Genomic DNA, 17482 nt, shown 5'->3' on the forward strand with positions numbered 1-17482 from the left:
CAATTTAGTTGTGTGATACAGCTGCAAATACGTATTTGAACCCCTGTGTATCAGCTAGAATTCTGACCCTGTTAGTCCGCCTATTAAAATTCCACCTCCACTCCATGTATTATCCTGAACCAAATCCACTTCTTTGAGATCGATAGCAGCATAAAGACACTTGTCAACCCTATGCAAGTAAGACTCAAACATGTAACATAGTCAAGCCAAAAGAGCTGTCCAAAGACAGAGACAAAATTGTTCACCTCCACAAGGCTGGAAAGGGCTCCAAAGCAATTGCCAAGCAGCTTGGTGAAAAAAGGTCCACTATTGGAGCAATCATTAGAAAATGGAAAAAGCTAAACATAACGGTCAATCTCAATCGAAGTAGAGCCCTATGTAAGATATCACCTCGTGGGGTCTCAATGATCCTAAGAAAGGTGAGGAATCTGCCCAGAACTACATGACAGGAGTTGGTCAATGACCTGAAAAGAGCTAGGACCACAGTTTCCAAGGTTACTGTTGGTAATACACTAAAACGTCATGGTTTGAAATCATGCATGGCACAGAAGGTTCCCCTGCTTAAACCAACAAATGTCTTTGCCATTCTTAAGTTTGCCTATGACCATTTGGATGATGCAGAGGAGCCATAGGAGCAAGTTTTGTGGTCAGATGAGAGTAAAATAGAACTTTTTCGTCATAATTCAACTAACCGTGTTTGGAGGAAGAAGAATGATGAGTACTAGCTCAAGACCACCATCTCTCTCTGAAGCACGGGGTAGTAGCATCGTGCTTTGAGGGTGTTTTTCTGCACATGGGACAGGACGAGTGCACTGTATTAAAAAGAGGATGACTGGGGCCCTGTATTGTGAGATTTTGGGGAGCAACCTCCTTCCTTGATCGTGATTGATCGTGCCTGGGTCTTCCAACATGACGATGACCCGAAGCACACCAATAGGAAAATCAAGGAGTGGCTCGGTAAGAAGCATAACAAGGTTCTAGCATTGCCTAGCCAGTCTCCAGACCTAAACAAAATAGAAAAACTTTGGATGGAGCTCCGTGTTTCTCAGCGACAGCCCAGAAAAACCTGAGTGATGGGTGGTCCAAGATCCCTCATGCATTGTGTGCAAACCTGGTGGAAAAACTACTGGAAACGTTTGACCTCTGTAATTGCAAACAAAGGCTACTGTGCCAAATATTAACATTCATTATCTCAGGTGTCTAAATACTTATTTGCAGCTGTATCACACAAATAAATCGTTAAAAAAATCATACATTGGGATTTCTGGATTTTTATTTTTAGATCATGTCTCTCACTGTGGATATGCACCTATGATGAAAATTTCAGAACCATCCATGATTTCTAAGTGGGAGAACTTGCAAAATAGCAGTGTTCAAATACTTATTTTCTTCACTGTACTGTATGCAGTATTCATCACGCATCAGAAACGTGTCTGCAGGTGCGTTTGGTTTTCTGTGCAACATTAATATGTGAATCCATGTTTATAATGGACATTGTTGGGAAAGTCCACTTTTCTTACCATCTTTCGCTCCTTTTTGTTCTCTGCAGGGTTTTGACAGAGCTGGTGAGCAAGATGCGAGACATGCAGATGGACAAAACTGAACTGGGCTGCCTGCGTGCCATCATCCTCTTCAATCCAGGTACGCAGAAGCAAACGGGACAACCTCCCATCCAGATGGACGTTTATTTCAAACTTTCTCTCGGCCAAAGATGCCAAGGGCTTGTCCAACCCGAGCGAGGTGGAGATGCTGAGAGAAAGGGTGTACGCGTCTCTGGAGACATACTGCAAGCAGAAATACCCGGACCAGCAGGGCAGGTACGCACTAGCATGGGTGGAGAATGCGCCTTGATGTGGGCAGCTGGTGTCACATGACTTTACTGAAGACAGCAGTCAGTTGCTAATTAAAGGTACTTTAGTTAAATTAGTACTAGCCGATAACATATAAAAAACATGCGTATCACCGTCAATGGCAGCCAGTGAGTATACTGATTTATTTCCACACTGTATGTTTGTGTTTGATGATCTGAAAAAGTGCACTAAAATGTAGCTTAGCCCCTTAAGGAGCACTCATTTTACTCATTGTTTGTTATTGACGACACTAGACGTCCAATTCGTTCATTCACCTTCTCCCAGTCTTGAAGTGAATGTGTCTAAGGTGAGTTTTTTTTTTTTACACTTGCTAAATCAAGTGTTTTTAGCAGCCCTTTTAATTTTTATTAGTCTTAAGTAGGGCTGTCAAAATTATTGCGTTAACGGGCGTTAATTAATTTTTTTAATTAATCACGTTAAAATATTTGACGCAATTAACGCACTAGGCCCATTCAGACAGATTTAAATGTCAGTACAGTGAAAGGCCAACTTGTTAATTGTGTTTTATGGAGTTTTTCCGCCCTCTGCTGGCGCTTGGGTGTGACTTGCATATGTTATGTGGCGTAATGTCGCCCTCTGCTGGCGATTCAGCGCAGCTGATTATTTGGGTTTCGGCGCGCTTTTTTGACATGATTATATGTCGACGCGAACTCACACTAATAAACAGTGCTATTCAGACCAGCTAACGTCCGCATCCATCATTCAGTGCCAGTTCTCATAGCCCCATCACACTGTTTGTGTCTAATACATGCATCGCTTGTGAGTTATATTCCTCCTTTGTTTATATTCATGAGCATTAGATAGTTATTGATGATGTGTATTTGAATTTGTTCACATATATGGTGAAATGCAGTTACATTGTTAGATGCTTGTGAGCTAATTGGCTAGTGCTACTGCTCAAATGGACATGTGTGTGTACATTTTATGTTATTTTGTGATTTATGCAAGTTATTGACACATTGCCTTGTTATTTTCAGTTTTACAAAAATACAAGAAACGTGCTCCTGTCAAAAAGAGATGACTTCAGTAAAGCCCATGCTACTTGCCACACCGTCTGATTTCTTTTTGGAACTTATGTTCGCTATCTGTCAATTTGTGTACTCACACACATTGAGGACAGAATAGGGCTACTAGTTTATTTTTTTGATTGAAAATTTTACAAATTTTATTAAAACGAAAACATTAAGAGGCATTTTAATATAACATTTCTATAACTTGTACTAATATTCATCTTTTAAGAACTACAAGTCTTTCTATCCATGGATCACTTTAACAGAATGTTAATAATGTTAATGCCATCTTGTTGATTTATTGTTATAAAAAACAAATACAGTCCTTATGTACCGTATGTTGAATGTATATCTCCATCTTGTCTTATCTTTCCATTCCAACAATAATTTACAGAAAAATATGGCATATTTTATAGATGGTTTGAATTGCGATTAATTACGATTAATTAATTTTTAAGCTGTAATTAACTCGATAAAAAATTTTAATCGTTTGACAGCCCTAGTCTTAAGTCAAATAAATAAGTTAGAATACTTATTAGTCTTGGTCTTATTTTTAGTCTTGGTCTTTTAGACAAAAATACTTACAGTGCTGGCCAAAAGTATGGGCACCCCTGCAATTCTGTCAGATAATGCTCAATTTCTCACAGAAAATGATTCCAATTACAAATGCTTTGGTAGTAATATCTTAATTTATTTTGCTTGCAATGAAAAAACACAAAAGAGAATGAAAAAAAAATATTTTAAACAAAACTCCAAAAATGGACTGGACAAAAGTGTTGGCACCCTCAGCCTAATACTTGGTAGTACAACCTTTAGACAAAATAACTGTGAACAACCGCTTCCAGTATCCATCAATGAGTTTCTTACAATGCTCTGCTGGAATTTTAGACAATTCTTCTTTGGCCAACTGCTCCAGGTCTCTGAGATTTGAAAGGTGCCTTCTCCAAACTGCCATTTTCAGATCTCTCCACAGGTGTTCTATGGGACTCAGGTCTTGACTCATTGCTGACCACTTTAAATGTCTCCAGTGCTTTCTCTCAAACCATTTTCTAATACTTTTTGAAGTGTTTTGGGTCATTGTCAGGCTGGAAGACCTATGACCTCTGAGGGAGCTTTCTCACACTGGGCCATACATTATGCTGCAAAATTTGTTGGTAGTCTTCAGACTTCATAATGCCATGCACACGGTCAATCAGTCCAGTGCCAGAGGTAGCAAAGCAACCCCAAAACATCAGGGAACCTCCGCCATGTTTGACTGTGGGGACCGTGTTCTTTTCTTTGATGGCCTGTCCCCCCCCCCCAGTAAACTCTATGTTAATGCCTTTTCCCAAAAAGCTCTACTTTTGTCTCATCTGACCAGAGAACATTCTTCCAAAACGTTTTTGGCTTTCTCAGGTAAGTTTTGGCAAACCTGGCTTTTTTATGTCTCTGGGTCAGAAGTGCGGTCTTCCTGGGTATCCTACCATACAGTCCCTTTTCATTCAGACGCCAGCGGATAGTACGGGTTGACACTGTTGTACCCTCGCACTGCAGGACAGCTTGAACTTGTTTAGATGTTAGTCAAGGTTCTTTATCCACCATCCACACAATCTTTTGTTGAAATCTGTTGTCAATTTTTCTTTTCTGTCCACATCTAGGGAGGTTAGCCACAGTGCTATGGGCTTTACACTTATTGATGACACTGCGCATGGTAGACATAGGAACATTCAGGTCTTTGGAGATGGACTTGTAGCCTTGAGATTACCCATGCTTTCTCACAGTTTTGCTTCTCAAGTCCTCAGACATTTGTTTGGACTTCTTTCTTATCTCCATGCTCGATAAGGACACAGGACAGAGGTTGAGTCAACTGTAATCCATTTTAACTGGCTCCACGTGTGATTTAGTTATTGCCGCCACCTGTTATGAGCCACAAGTAAGTAACAGGTGCTGTTAATTACACAAATTACAGAAGCATCATCTGATTTTTCAAAAGGTGCCAATACTTTGGTTTTTTTCATTGCAAGTTAAATAAATGAAGATATTACTACCAAAGCATTTGTAATTGCAATGATTTTCTGGGATAAATTGAGCATTATCTGACAGAATTGCAGGGGTGCCAATACTTTTGGCCGGCACTGTAAATGCTCTTGCGTGCGGAAATACAACCTGCTCTACGCTTCCTGTGATAAAATAAAAGCATGCGTCACAAAACAAAAGTCAACGTTTATTTAAAAAAAAAAAAAAAAAAAAAAACGTCTTAAAGTCAAAATCGCTTAAGTTGGGTCCGTTGGAACCTGGGGATTACCTGTATGTGACTCACTCCCACCTATCTCTGCGTATTTCCACATATTTCCTCCCTCAGGTTCGCTAAGCTCCTCCTTCGACTGCCGGCGCTGCGCTCCATCGGCCTGAAGTGTCTGGAGCACCTGTTTTTCTTCAAGCTGATCGGCGACACACCCATCGACACTTTCCTAATGGAGATGCTGGAGGCCCCTCACCAGCTCACCTAGACGAGCCCAGGCCACGTTGCACACCGGGAGTAGCCGCACGCCACATGCAGTTGGGCTCGTCGGCCTTCACCTAAAGAAACTGGAGCACCCGCCGGGCCGAAAGTAGCCCTCACACTTTCACACCAACATAGTTCACCCGCTGCATTACGCAGATTTAACTTGCAGAGGCGACACGGTTTTAACAATTAGCTCATCTCACCGTCTCTTCGTGTACTCAGTGTTTCACAGCTCATCCATATAAACAGCCGACTATGAACGTACATGCGCATGTATACGTATAGCGTATACAGGCGTGTGTATATGCAAACGTATGAGGGGTAAATGTCTTAATGTTGAGTTGGAGCGCCTCTGTATTTTAGATCCGCCGAGTTCATTGATGGTTTTTAGCTTCCAATCAGGTGCGTAGCATTTCAATCAGCTCTCCGCCGTCACACCAGCGTGTCTCCTTTTCGACTTAATCCTAAAATGTATTATATATGCTTTGTATTTCCATTACCGTGCTGAAACTTGTTTTTGGTTTCTATCTTGAAGTACTGTACTCATGAAATGAGAGCTTTTTTGTTTCCAAGGCATTGAAATCCAGGAGGGTCTGGGAGCACTTTGAATGACTAACGTTGTCCTTCCATCCCCGATGTGCGCACAGTTGGCTTTGTAAGACAAAAGGAATGACTTGAATTTCTCATTTTTATGCTTTCTTTTAGATTTGATCCCTTTGTTTCTCCTCGATTCTGACAGTCGCTCGGCAGTTTTGACCAGCTCGCGGGAGTTGAGCGCTTCACGCCAGACTGCTCGGTTTCTAGTTTATCGTCCGGACGTGGTCATTTATGCACTTTTGTGAGTCGTACCTGTGTGAACGTTTCTTCCGAATGGCCGCCGTCTCTGAGACAAGGTACTTGGCGTCGGCTTTCTCTTATCCTCGCTGCTGTATCGAGTAGGATCAATAGTGCTTGAACAGGCCCGTTGAGCGATGACAATGCTTTAGCCACACAATGAGAAAGCATTAATGCTGATTAGATGTTGTAATCTCGCAATATTCTTTCTCCCCTAATTGATGACATCACCGGTCATGCTGAGATAAATGCAACTAAGGACCAGTGTTCGCATCCCAGGGTTTAGGATGTGAATTTGTTCTATGTGACTACCTGACACTTTGACATTTTTTTTACATTAGATATGTAAATATTAGGACTTTGAAAAAAATCCCTTTCGCTAGCGGCGCCCACAAACATTTTAATAATTGATTTTTGTTGTTTTTTTATGACCCTGTTTTATCGACTGTGCCCCAAACTGCAGCCTTTGCACCCGCGCTCTTGATTGGCACTTGACTTTTACTGTGATTTGTAACCGAGCGCAGCTCCAAATGTGATTAGCAGAGTTTGGCAGTACTGCTTTGGAGCATTTTCCCCTGTCCTGAGGTTTGTTTTAGGCTAATTGGACAGGGAATAGGTGCTACAAATCGAACACAGTCTTGCACAGTTTACCAATGCGATCAATGCACAGTACGCAAGTAAACAGGCATCAGTTGAGAGTCGGTAATAGAGAAGTATTAAGAGTCCAAATGTGTCCTCTCAAAGAGGATTTTTGTGCTTGTGTGACTCGGACGCCCGCCGTTAGACGACCTGTCAAACAGGTGCTTTATTTTTAGTGTTTGGATATTCTTCTATTGCGCGCAAGTTGCAGGAATGAAGGCATTGAGTTGCATTTAGTGAAGGGGTGGGCAAACTATGAATCCGCTCGGCTCTCTGATTACTAATTATTACGTTATCGGTAGTCCTGTTTGTTGCATTCATTTTGGTGTTTTTAACAACATGGAAATCGCAAGTTTTCCCAGTTAACCTTGTTATTCGACTTCTCAAGCTGTTATTATTAATGAATAAGTTGTTATTTCTTCATGATAATCATTTAAAGTAGGGGTGCACAATCCGAATTTTTTAAACCGCTATCGATAACTTCCTGCTCCTCAAAGCCGATAACGATAACCAATAATAAATATATAATTTTAAAATGTATATTCACCTGAATTTTTGAACACCTGGAGGTTAAAAAAACTAGTGGTGGATTAAACATAGATTTGCCTTTGACCTAAGCAGATTTTTCAGGATGACGTGAATATTATTATAATGAACAAAACAAAGACAAACAGTTTTGACTTCAAAGTGCCCATATTTATTTTTCAAATAAATATAATTTGAGTCTATATCATTGACGATGTGTTCCCCTGAACAATGAGCACTGAACTAAAACATAAACCAACAAGTATTGTGCTTTGTCAGCAGATAAAACATTTGGTGCAACAGGAGAGGAAACTATTGTGGTCTTGGTCCATGAAACAAATTTTGGACAGCAAGCCTATCAATAATCAAAAGGCCTCTCAATAACTTGTAAACATGACACTGGAAAATGCAAACATTTGCTAATTGCCATAGGTTTATCATTCAGTGATGGAAAAGTAAGACCTCTAGAACAGTAACAAAACTTTGTATAAACCAAGACAAGGATTGAAGTAAAGAAATACAGACACATAAATTCAACTGAAAAAAAGAATGCATTCAGGCTCTTAACAGTATAAAAAATTAAATAACTGAGGCACTGAAACAAGTTATAAATTTAGTGAAAACGCATTGATTCCTCATTATCAAAAGTATTGTAGAACAAAAGGCTTCCCTTATCATACTGTAAAAACAATAGCAAGTGAATCCATTTCAGCAGCAGCAAGTTACGTGGCTTATTGGATGTGTTGTAGCTTGACACTTTTTTTCCTGCCGTGTGGAACTTTATTACAAATTGCGAGTGAAGCGTTTTCCACTGACCATTTGTAGAAATCCCACACTACCGACGCCATGTTTGCTGTGAACTAACCAGCTGTGCTGCACACTGCCGTCGCTTGAGCGTTACGTCACAAAAAGGGAGCTCTTGATTTGTGGTACACCTCACTCTTTCTGAACCACACACAGTCACTGATACATTGTATTGGCAAAACAGGAATTGAAACAAACGCACACATCCTAATCCACCGACATAGTGCCAAAAATATTATACTGTATATTATCGGGCCTATTAAAAACGTTATCGTATTTATTGGGATGACCTCATAATTCCTATTATCGGACCGATAATTATCGTGTACCTATGATTTAAAGGGATCCACAGAAAGACTTGTAGTTGTTAAAAGGGGATGGCGTGGCTCAGTGGTAGAGTAGTTGCCCCCCAACCCAGAGGTTGTCGTTTCAATTCTCTGCCCTGATGAGCTCACCTAAGTATCCTTGAGCAAGATACAGAACCCCAAATTGCTCCTGGTGCTGCGTCACCAGTAGGTAGATGGCAATGTAGTGTAAAGTGCTTTAAGCGCCTTGAAAGGTGGAAAAGCGCTAAACAAGTAAAACAACATTTACCAAAAGATAAACGTTATTATGAGTTAAAATAACGTAATATTGAAAGCCCTCTTTATGTTTTCGTTTTTATACAGTTTGTAACATTAGTTTAACTAGTTGGTCGCCATTGTTGTTGACGTCCCAGGGCGGTGCTGTCACATGCTTACGCTGCTGGGCTTCCAGAGTATGACTCTAGCAACATGTCATCTGCTCAACCCTTTCAGTTTGAACCCGAGAGGAACATTCATTAGCATGACAGCACTGGCAATATTTCACAAAACAAGCAGCAAAACCAAAACGGACAGGAAAGACGGGATGAGACGTGACGAGAGTAGGAGAAAAAAAGCTGTGTTCTGCTAAAATGTGCTACACCGGCAAAACGTCCTACAAGAGCCAAATTTGACACCCAAAGTACTACCGTGCGCTTTCAGCTTGTTTTGTTTAGATACATACAGACAGAACATATTAAAGATGCCTTAAGAAAATACTTATACGTAGTAATATCAAATAAGGGTGGTTTAAATACGCTACATGACTAACGTAGTCAACAGATCAACAATCTGCTTTAAAGCCACGTCAAGACAACACAATGCTTAAAGGTATGAGAGGGAAACACATGCAAAATGTATTTTGAGGCAATAAAAAGGTAATAAAGGCCTCAATAAAAACACAAACAGTACACGCCGCTTTTAACCGGGTAGCACATGTGTTGGACGTCTCACAGCTTAGAAGGAATTGCAGTAACTTGGTAGTTTTCGTCGAGTGACGGTGACAATCTACGTCATCACCCCAAGCGTCCATAAAACAAGGTGCCCTACGTAGGTAAAAAACGTACTAAATATTATAGATTTTTAAATCAATGGCAATATTTTATGTATTTCCAATAACCTATTTTAGTAAAAGAGAACAAAAGTCTTTAAGTCAGAGGTTCCCTTTAATAACTTGTTATTTGTGTTGTAACCAGTGTTGTATTTGGCAGCCCTTTTAATTTTCGTCTTAGTCTTTGGGACGAAAATACTTATTAGTCTTAGTCATATTATAGGCATTTCAAACTGTGTTCGTCTTCGTGTAGTTTTAGTCAACAAAGAGTCAAATTTCGTCTAGTTTTCGTCGACAATTCCTCAAAATGTTTTTGTCAACTTCAAAAGTTTGTCCATGAATAAATCAATAAAGGTTTCCAATAATTTCTAATAAACATTGACAGAGGAGCACATAATTGTAGAGTGTGCAAGGACATGACCCTTATTTGTGTTGATAATACACACGTAGCAGGAAAACAGTACATTATTTACAATTAATGAAACCCACCTGGACGCCTCCAGCTTTCTGTACTAGTTTTTCAAGAGTTTAACAAGAGACTCACCACGCTAAATGCTAACGCTATGCTAACGCTACAAGTTACATTTAGTGTGTGATGATCACTCAGCACAGACCTTTAAAGGCTATAGCAACATGGCATATCAAGCCAAGATAAGAAAACAAAACTTACCAAGCAGCACCTGGCACATGTGTTTCACAAAAATAACCTGGAGTGGACACGCGCTAACGGCACGTCACATGAATGACACGACCAAACACTGCTACGATGCATACTAACTACACATATGACAAGAAAATGTCACACATTGTGAACTTACGACGAAATTTATGGCGAATTTTCGTTCTCGTCTCGTCAGACGAAAACTGGCATCTGTCTTGTTATGTTTTAGTCTCCTAAGACGTTTTTAGCAAGTCATTGTCAAGAAAAAATTGTTCGTTGACGAAATGTTTTTGTTATCGTCATAGTTGACAAAAACAACACTAGTTGTAACGTGCTTACATCAATTTTCAAAATGTTATAATGAATGGATTAGTCCTTAAATTGTACTGCTAACAATTATAAATACATTGAGCAGATTTTTTAAAATGAATTTTTCCGTCCTATCTCCTCAAAATAGATGAATAAAATATATTTTTATTGATTAATCTTATTAAATACCTAATCTTTTCATTGGTTGTAAATATTTAACAAAACTCATTGACTAGGAAGCAAGTTTACACATTTTTAATCGTATTATTGAAATGTGATTTTATATACTTTTTAAACCTAATTGACCATCAGTCCAATTTAAAACAATTTTCATGTGGCTTTGAGCATATAGGGTTGCCCACCCCTGGTTGAGCGGATGATTTTTTTTTTTTTTGTAAATGCTCTTTTTTTAGAAGCGAACCCCAAAAATTCGATTTTCAACACAACGAGAAGGCCGCTCGTTTTTAAGAGCCGTCTCACGTTTGGCGCAAATGACAACTCACTGTGTTTGTCCTCCAGAAGCTTGCTCGGCGGAACATTGACGTCGTAGCGCTTCGTGACGTCCGCACGCGGACATTAAATGTCAATCTTTTGCAATCATGGTTATGGCTTGACAGAAAATATGCAACTGGACTTACACCATAAGGTGAAAAAAGTTATTATGCCACTTAGAATTACAATGGGCTCATTCCATTTTTGTTGTTTTACAGTACAGTGTTGTTTTATGGCAGCAGTAAAAAGGGGGGGTTATATTGACCTTAACATGCAGTTGCACTAGCATACAGGCTAAAGCACCATAGCTACATCCATAAAATTAACATTTCTGTCAGATTTTTGGTATGCTAAGAGTGCATTTAACCTGATAAAAGGGTTGAGTCGACATTCTTAAATATTAAAATCAGAGGTGCAACAATTAATCATCGACAACTAATCGATTAGCAAATTAATATTCAACTATTTTGATAACCAATTAATCGTTTAGGACCTTCAAGTTAAACTTGTCTAAATTCTTAAAATGATAACATATATGTAACTTCTGTTGTAAACATTAACACATGTTTTATTATATTTTTGTTAAGTCAAAGTGGCACATGTAAAAAAAATATTTTGGAAAACAACAATTCACATTTTTGCCTATTTTTAGACATCTTACTATCTAAACTAGCTTCTTAATGAGGCTGCAACAACTAATCGATTAAACTGATTAAAATCGATTGATAAATTAGTTGCCAACCAATTTTAACAATCGATTTTTTCCAGCAGCTGTGAGAAATCGCGTTTGGGTCCTTGTTTGTGTGCCAGTGATTAGAGCAAGAGAGAGAGCCAGTTCACTGTTACACTCTGGTTGGGTTCGTGAATCATACGAAATGTTGAGTTAGATTGCTGAGTAAATGAAACCAATTGCATTATTTGTATTCTTTGTTGATGAGACGTTACTACTTATCAAAGAGCACTAAGCTAGTTAGCCATTATGCTAATCAGTGTCCTAAGTGTCCGTTTGTATTGTGTTTTGGAGAAGCACATTGGCACTTGAGTTATTGTTAGATAGTAAAGTTGAAAACACATTTCTTTTTATAAAGAAACCACACAGTCTCAACACAAACTTCCATTCAAACTGTACAGGAGAGTGTGCTTTGAAATTTTATTTTGTCTTCATTGTTACTTACAACATGCCTCAAACAACTTCAAGTTAAACTGTGAAGATAATTGAAAAAAGTGACATTCATCCGATTAATCGATTATAAAAAATAATCGTTAGTTGGAGCCCTAATTAAAATGACGCACTCACTCTGCCCTGTCATACCCTAGTCTTTCCTAGCCTCCCTTCTAGACGTCTGTAGCACTGTAGGAGTTAAATGAGTTCATTATGTAAGACCAAAAATTTTTGTTTGATGAAAGTCGGCTACTCCCGAGTCATGACTGTGAACTGTGATAAATTTTTGATAATCACTCTCCCCTGATACATCAGTTTGCTCTTAATTTAAAAATGACACAAGTGGAGTTAGCCCACTCTTGTTCTCAGTGGCTCATAAAATGTTATCGGAGTGGGGTCTGTCGCATGCATCCCACCTGAAGGTTTGTCCTCTGCGCTGAGGTGTTTGCGTTCTTCCAGATTGCTTTGAAGTTTTAACGCACAGTCGTCGAGACTGTGATAAGAGGCCGAGTGAAACCGCGGGCAAAAATGAAGGCAGGATGGCGGTGCGATTGAGCGTTTATCAGAACACCCTCCGCCTTCATCCCCTCGGCCTTTGCTGCTTTTCGACCCATCGGTGAATAAACCTTCCAATTAAATGCGAGCGGAAGAGGCCGTTCATCGGCGCTCTTGTGTGATATTCTTGTCGGAAAAGGATGTGAAGTTTTCCTGGCGTCCCCCGACTTCATGCGCTTTCTTAACGTGACGGACGCAAATGCAGGGGTTCTCAAACTAATCCTTACATGGTAGCAGCAGTAGTAATATAAGTGGTACCTTGGGATGAGAGTTGAAATCATCCCAAGACCGTGCTTGTTTTTCAACACTTATCCTGGAACATCAGAAAAAATTGTGAACACAAACCATGTGTACTAAATGTATTTTTGGACTATAAGTCGCATTAGCCAAATAGTGAACCACGAAGAGGAAAAACAACATATATGAGTCGCATTTTTGGGGGTGAATTTTATTTTATCAGAGACCAAGAACAGAGATTAAACATGCACTAAAATGGTTACAGGCTACATGGGTGTCTGTTGACTTATTGTTATTTTTCATTTATAAAACCAAATCCTAAATCAGAATCGGTTAAATGTCGGATGCGATCCGCAAGTTGTTCTGCCTATTAGGCACGATGTAGCTCATTCATACTGTACATACAGACCTCATACATATTGTTGACAGTGGCGCCGTAAAACCCAGATTTGTGATTTCACCTGGCTCACATTTGTGTCTGCAGTTACATTCGTTCATACGACCCCCTGTCCCAGTCAAAATAGATTGGACGTCTAGCGCCTGTCAATGGCAGCCAATGAATTATCAAGGGTGGGACCCCAAAATGCCCCCCAAACAAGAGGAAGTAACCCAAAATAAACAAGAACTTTATAGAGAGTCTTAAATCAGTGGTGGAACAAATGTTAATAGGTAAAGTCAAAAAGTATTTGGTGAAAAGAATACTGATACAATGTGAGTAACTGCTTAAGATGCTTGATTTTTTTTTAAAACAATGGTTAGCTATATGAACTGTTATTATTATTCTGTTCTATAACATATTACATAACCACATTAAGCTAAAGAAATACAAAAACGTTAAATTCCGACAGAGAAAAAAACTACTGGAACTGAGCATTATTTGTCCAAAGAGCATGAGTGCCCTCTAGTGGATAAAACTAAAAGGTTCATATTTCCAGTTTTCCATGGTCAACCGGTGCCAAATAAAAACTGAGAAATATTAAAATCTGCGCTTTCGAATCATATTCATGGCTAAGTCAAATACTTAATTTTTTAAAGGTGCTTTAAAGATGCCACGTGATTGAACTGACCGGCGTGACCATAGAACGGCAACGGCAAGCCCCTAAGCTCCGCCCTTGCCTAATATTACAAGGAAGTGACCGAAAATTAGCTCTTTGGCTTCCATTGACAATTAGAAACGTCCAAAACTGGCAGGACTGGCAGTGAATGTTCATATCTCAGTGCCATTATCCAGGAAAAATGGAACAAATCTAATTGCCATGAATTTGTCCCGTGAACCAAAATAAGTTTGACACCCCTGAATTAAATACTGTAAATAAATGTGACTTGACATTTATTACAGTGGTATGAAAAAGTATCTGAACCTTTTGGAATTTTTCACATTTCTGCATAAAATCACCATCAAATGTGATCTGATCTTTGTCAAAATCACATAGAAGAAAAGACAGTGTCTGCTTTAACTAAAACCATCCAAACATGTATAGGTTTTCATATTTTAATGGGGATAGTAGGCAAACAATGACAGAAGAGGGAAAAATAAGTAAAAATAAGTAAGTGAACAATCACATTTAATATTTTTTTATTTGGACTTTGACTTGGCCACTCCAGCACGTGTAATTTGTTCTTCTGAAACCATTCTGAAGTTGATTTACTTCTGTGTTTTGGATCATTGTCTTGTTGCGGCATCCATCCTCTTTTTAGCTTCTACTGCCAGACAGACGCCCTCAGGTTTTCCTGCAAAACATCCAGATAAACTTTTTAATTCATTCTTCCATTAATGATTGCACGTTGTCCAGGCCCTAAGGAAGCAAAACAGCCCCAAATCATGATGCTCCCTCCACCATGCTTCACGGTGGGGATGAGGTGTTGATGTCGGTGAGCTGTTCCATTTTTCCCCCACACATGACGTTGTGTGTTACTCCCAAACTTTGGTTTCATCAGTCCGCAAAATATTTTGCCAAAACCTGTGGAGTGTCCAAGTGCCTTTTTGCGAACATTAATTGAGCAGCAATGTTTATTTTTTTTAGACAGCAGTAGCTTCCATGTGTCTTTTTATGGAAATTAAATGAGCAACAATGTTCTTTTTAGACAGCAGTGGTGTCCTCCGTGGAGTCCTCTCGTGAACACCATTCTTGGCCATAGTTTTACATGTAGTTGATGTGTGCACATAGATTTAGCAGAGACTCTAGGGTTCTTTTTTACCTCTCAGAGTATTCTGCGCTGAACTCTTGGCATCATCTTTGGTGGATGGACACTCCTTGGGAGAGAAGCAACAGTGCCAAACTCTCTCCATTTGTGGACAACTTCAAATGATGAACATCCAGACTTAGAGATGGTTTTGTATCCTTTCCCAGCTTTATACAAATCAACAATCCTTGATCACAGGTCTTCAGAGAGCTCTTTTGACCGAGCCATGATGCACATGAGACAATGCTTCTCATCAAGACAATTCTTACCCGGTGTGTATTTTATAGTGGGCAGGTCAGCTTTAAACCACTCATCAGTGATTGGGCACACACCTGACTTAAATTGTTTGGGAAAAAATGGTTTCAATTGCTGTGTAAGTCTCCTTAGGCAGAGAGTTCACTTAATTATTTTTCCCCCTTCTGTCATTGTTTGCTTGCTATCCTCATTAAATTATGAAAACCTATAAATGTTTGGGTGGTTTTAGTTAAAGCAAACACTGTTTTTACATCTGTGTGATTTTGACAAAGATCAGATCACATTTGATGGTGATTTTATGCAGAAATGGGAGAAATTCCAAAAGGTTCAGATACTTTTTCATACCACTGTATATGGTGCCCACCTCCAAAACTGCGGCTCTTGGACCCCCGTTTGAGAACCCCTGCACTATTGTTTTTCATAGGCGAGCACAAATATTGTTACATTTGGAGATGCTGTTTAAGAGGACGTGTGCTTTTTTTAAAATTTGTAAAAGATTGAAGGCAGGCATTGACTGACGTGTTTGTAAAGACATTGGCAGATGACGTAGCCACCACCCAAGTGGTGCGTTGGCTTGCTTGGTCTATTTCTGACCGCCATGCTGTGTTGACCTAATGAAGGGTCTCTCATAGGAATAGAGTGGCAGCTGGTGTGTGAGGGTCCGCTTAGAAGACGGTGGATAGAAAAAGTCTACACACCCTAGTAAAAAATGTCACTTTTACGTGATTTATGACAATAACGTTGCTGTGTATCTGCCACCATTTAAAGTGCCTCGGATGAACCCCAAGTTTAGCTGTTCTAGTAGGCTTTTCTCACTTTTATTTTGATTTCGTGCCATCCGATTAGTCGTAATTCACTGCCACGAAAATACTGTACCGCACTGTTGTTGTGTTGTTTACATGAACTTATTGTCTGCCATTGAGAATAATGGATGTTGAATTTATTTAAACAGGGAGAACTGTTATGAATGCTTCAGTAATATTTACGGTGCTAGACGTCCAATCCATTTTCACTGGGAGGGGCGAATGAACGTTCATTCGCCCCTCCCAGTGAAAATGGATTGGACGTCTAGCGTCAAATTCAGCCAATTACTTAATGTTGTAATCCTTATCCAATCTCAAAAACCTGGCGTTTGAACAAGGGTGTGAAGACTTTCTATCCACTCTGATTAGCGTTTGGAGCCCATCATGGTGCTTAACCTGCAGTGTGTTGGTGCTTTTTTTCTTCTGTATCTCCTCCACTGCACCTTTTCGTGTGTCGGGCTCGCGTCACGCGAAGGGATCGGTCGGTTTTTAAGGTCAATTAGAGGAGGGAACTGGAAAAAAAAAATTAATCTCCCCATGTAGAGCTAGAATGTTTCTTCTTAGCTTAAACAAAATTCACTCTTGTTACTTTCCATTTCCCCTCCCTGTGCTTCCAGCTTTTTTTGTTTATTCCAAAGTATTAAACAAATGCATCAAGTGTCCAATCTGAATGGAAGCTGCCCCAAGTCTGTTCTTCAACCTGTTTGTATCTTACTCCATCGTGCACGTGGAGCCCTGTGACTATTGTGTGCTTTGGAGATTTGGAAGAATATGATGTTTTTTCCCTTCCCAGTCATTAATTCTGACTTGTTTCTGTTTGTTGTATTATGTCTGAGTAAAGCTTTTAATACTGTAAACTGCTTCTCATTGCGTTATTTCTAACAGGTCAGTCCGGCAGGACCCCCAGGGCCCTAAAATAGTGGCTGGCTGCAGTGTCAATAGTCATCCTCCAGAGGGAGTGCTGTGTCTCTGTAGTCTTGGGGAAAATGGGCGGGCCGTCATCACGTTTAAACTCCTCCTCCTGACCAAAGAGGAGGTGACATACCTGTACGTGAGCAGCATTTTCTTGGTCTTTACAGTTGAGTTATTGATCTTAGCAATACAATACAAACTCCTAATGAAGTGGGTTTCACACTGTTAGGAATGCTGAGTGTGAGAGTCAGGAAGGTGTTTTACCGGTACAATGAGGTGTCTGTTGATGGCTTGGGGTAGGTCTGATTCGGACCTGCGTGTCAGCAAGTCCAGGTAAAAAGTGGAGTCACAG

The 17482-nt window shown here is 39.7% G+C and overlaps 1 protein-coding gene across 5 annotated transcripts in view; it reads left to right on the forward strand.

Moving 5' to 3' along the window:
- rxrba (retinoid x receptor, beta a) overlaps positions 1 to 17075 on the forward strand; it is a 37309-nt gene extending 20234 nt beyond the window's left edge. For all 5 annotated transcript variants that reach the window (XM_057827766.1, XM_057827762.1, XM_057827764.1 and 2 more), the window contains 3 exons: positions 1550 to 1641; positions 1712 to 1817; positions 5223 to 17075. In XM_057827766.1, coding sequence (XP_057683749.1) covers positions 1550 to 1641; positions 1712 to 1817; positions 5223 to 5370 — 346 coding nt within the window. In that variant the 3' untranslated portion in view covers positions 5371 to 17075. The remainder of the gene's footprint in view (positions 1 to 1549; positions 1642 to 1711; positions 1818 to 5222) is intronic.
- The last annotated feature ends 407 nt before the right edge of the window (positions 17076 to 17482 follow it).

Source organism: Corythoichthys intestinalis, chromosome 22 (genome assembly GCF_030265065.1).
Source record: "Corythoichthys intestinalis isolate RoL2023-P3 chromosome 22, ASM3026506v1, whole genome shotgun sequence".
NCBI classification, from domain to species: Eukaryota; Metazoa; Chordata; class Actinopteri; order Syngnathiformes; family Syngnathidae; genus Corythoichthys; species Corythoichthys intestinalis.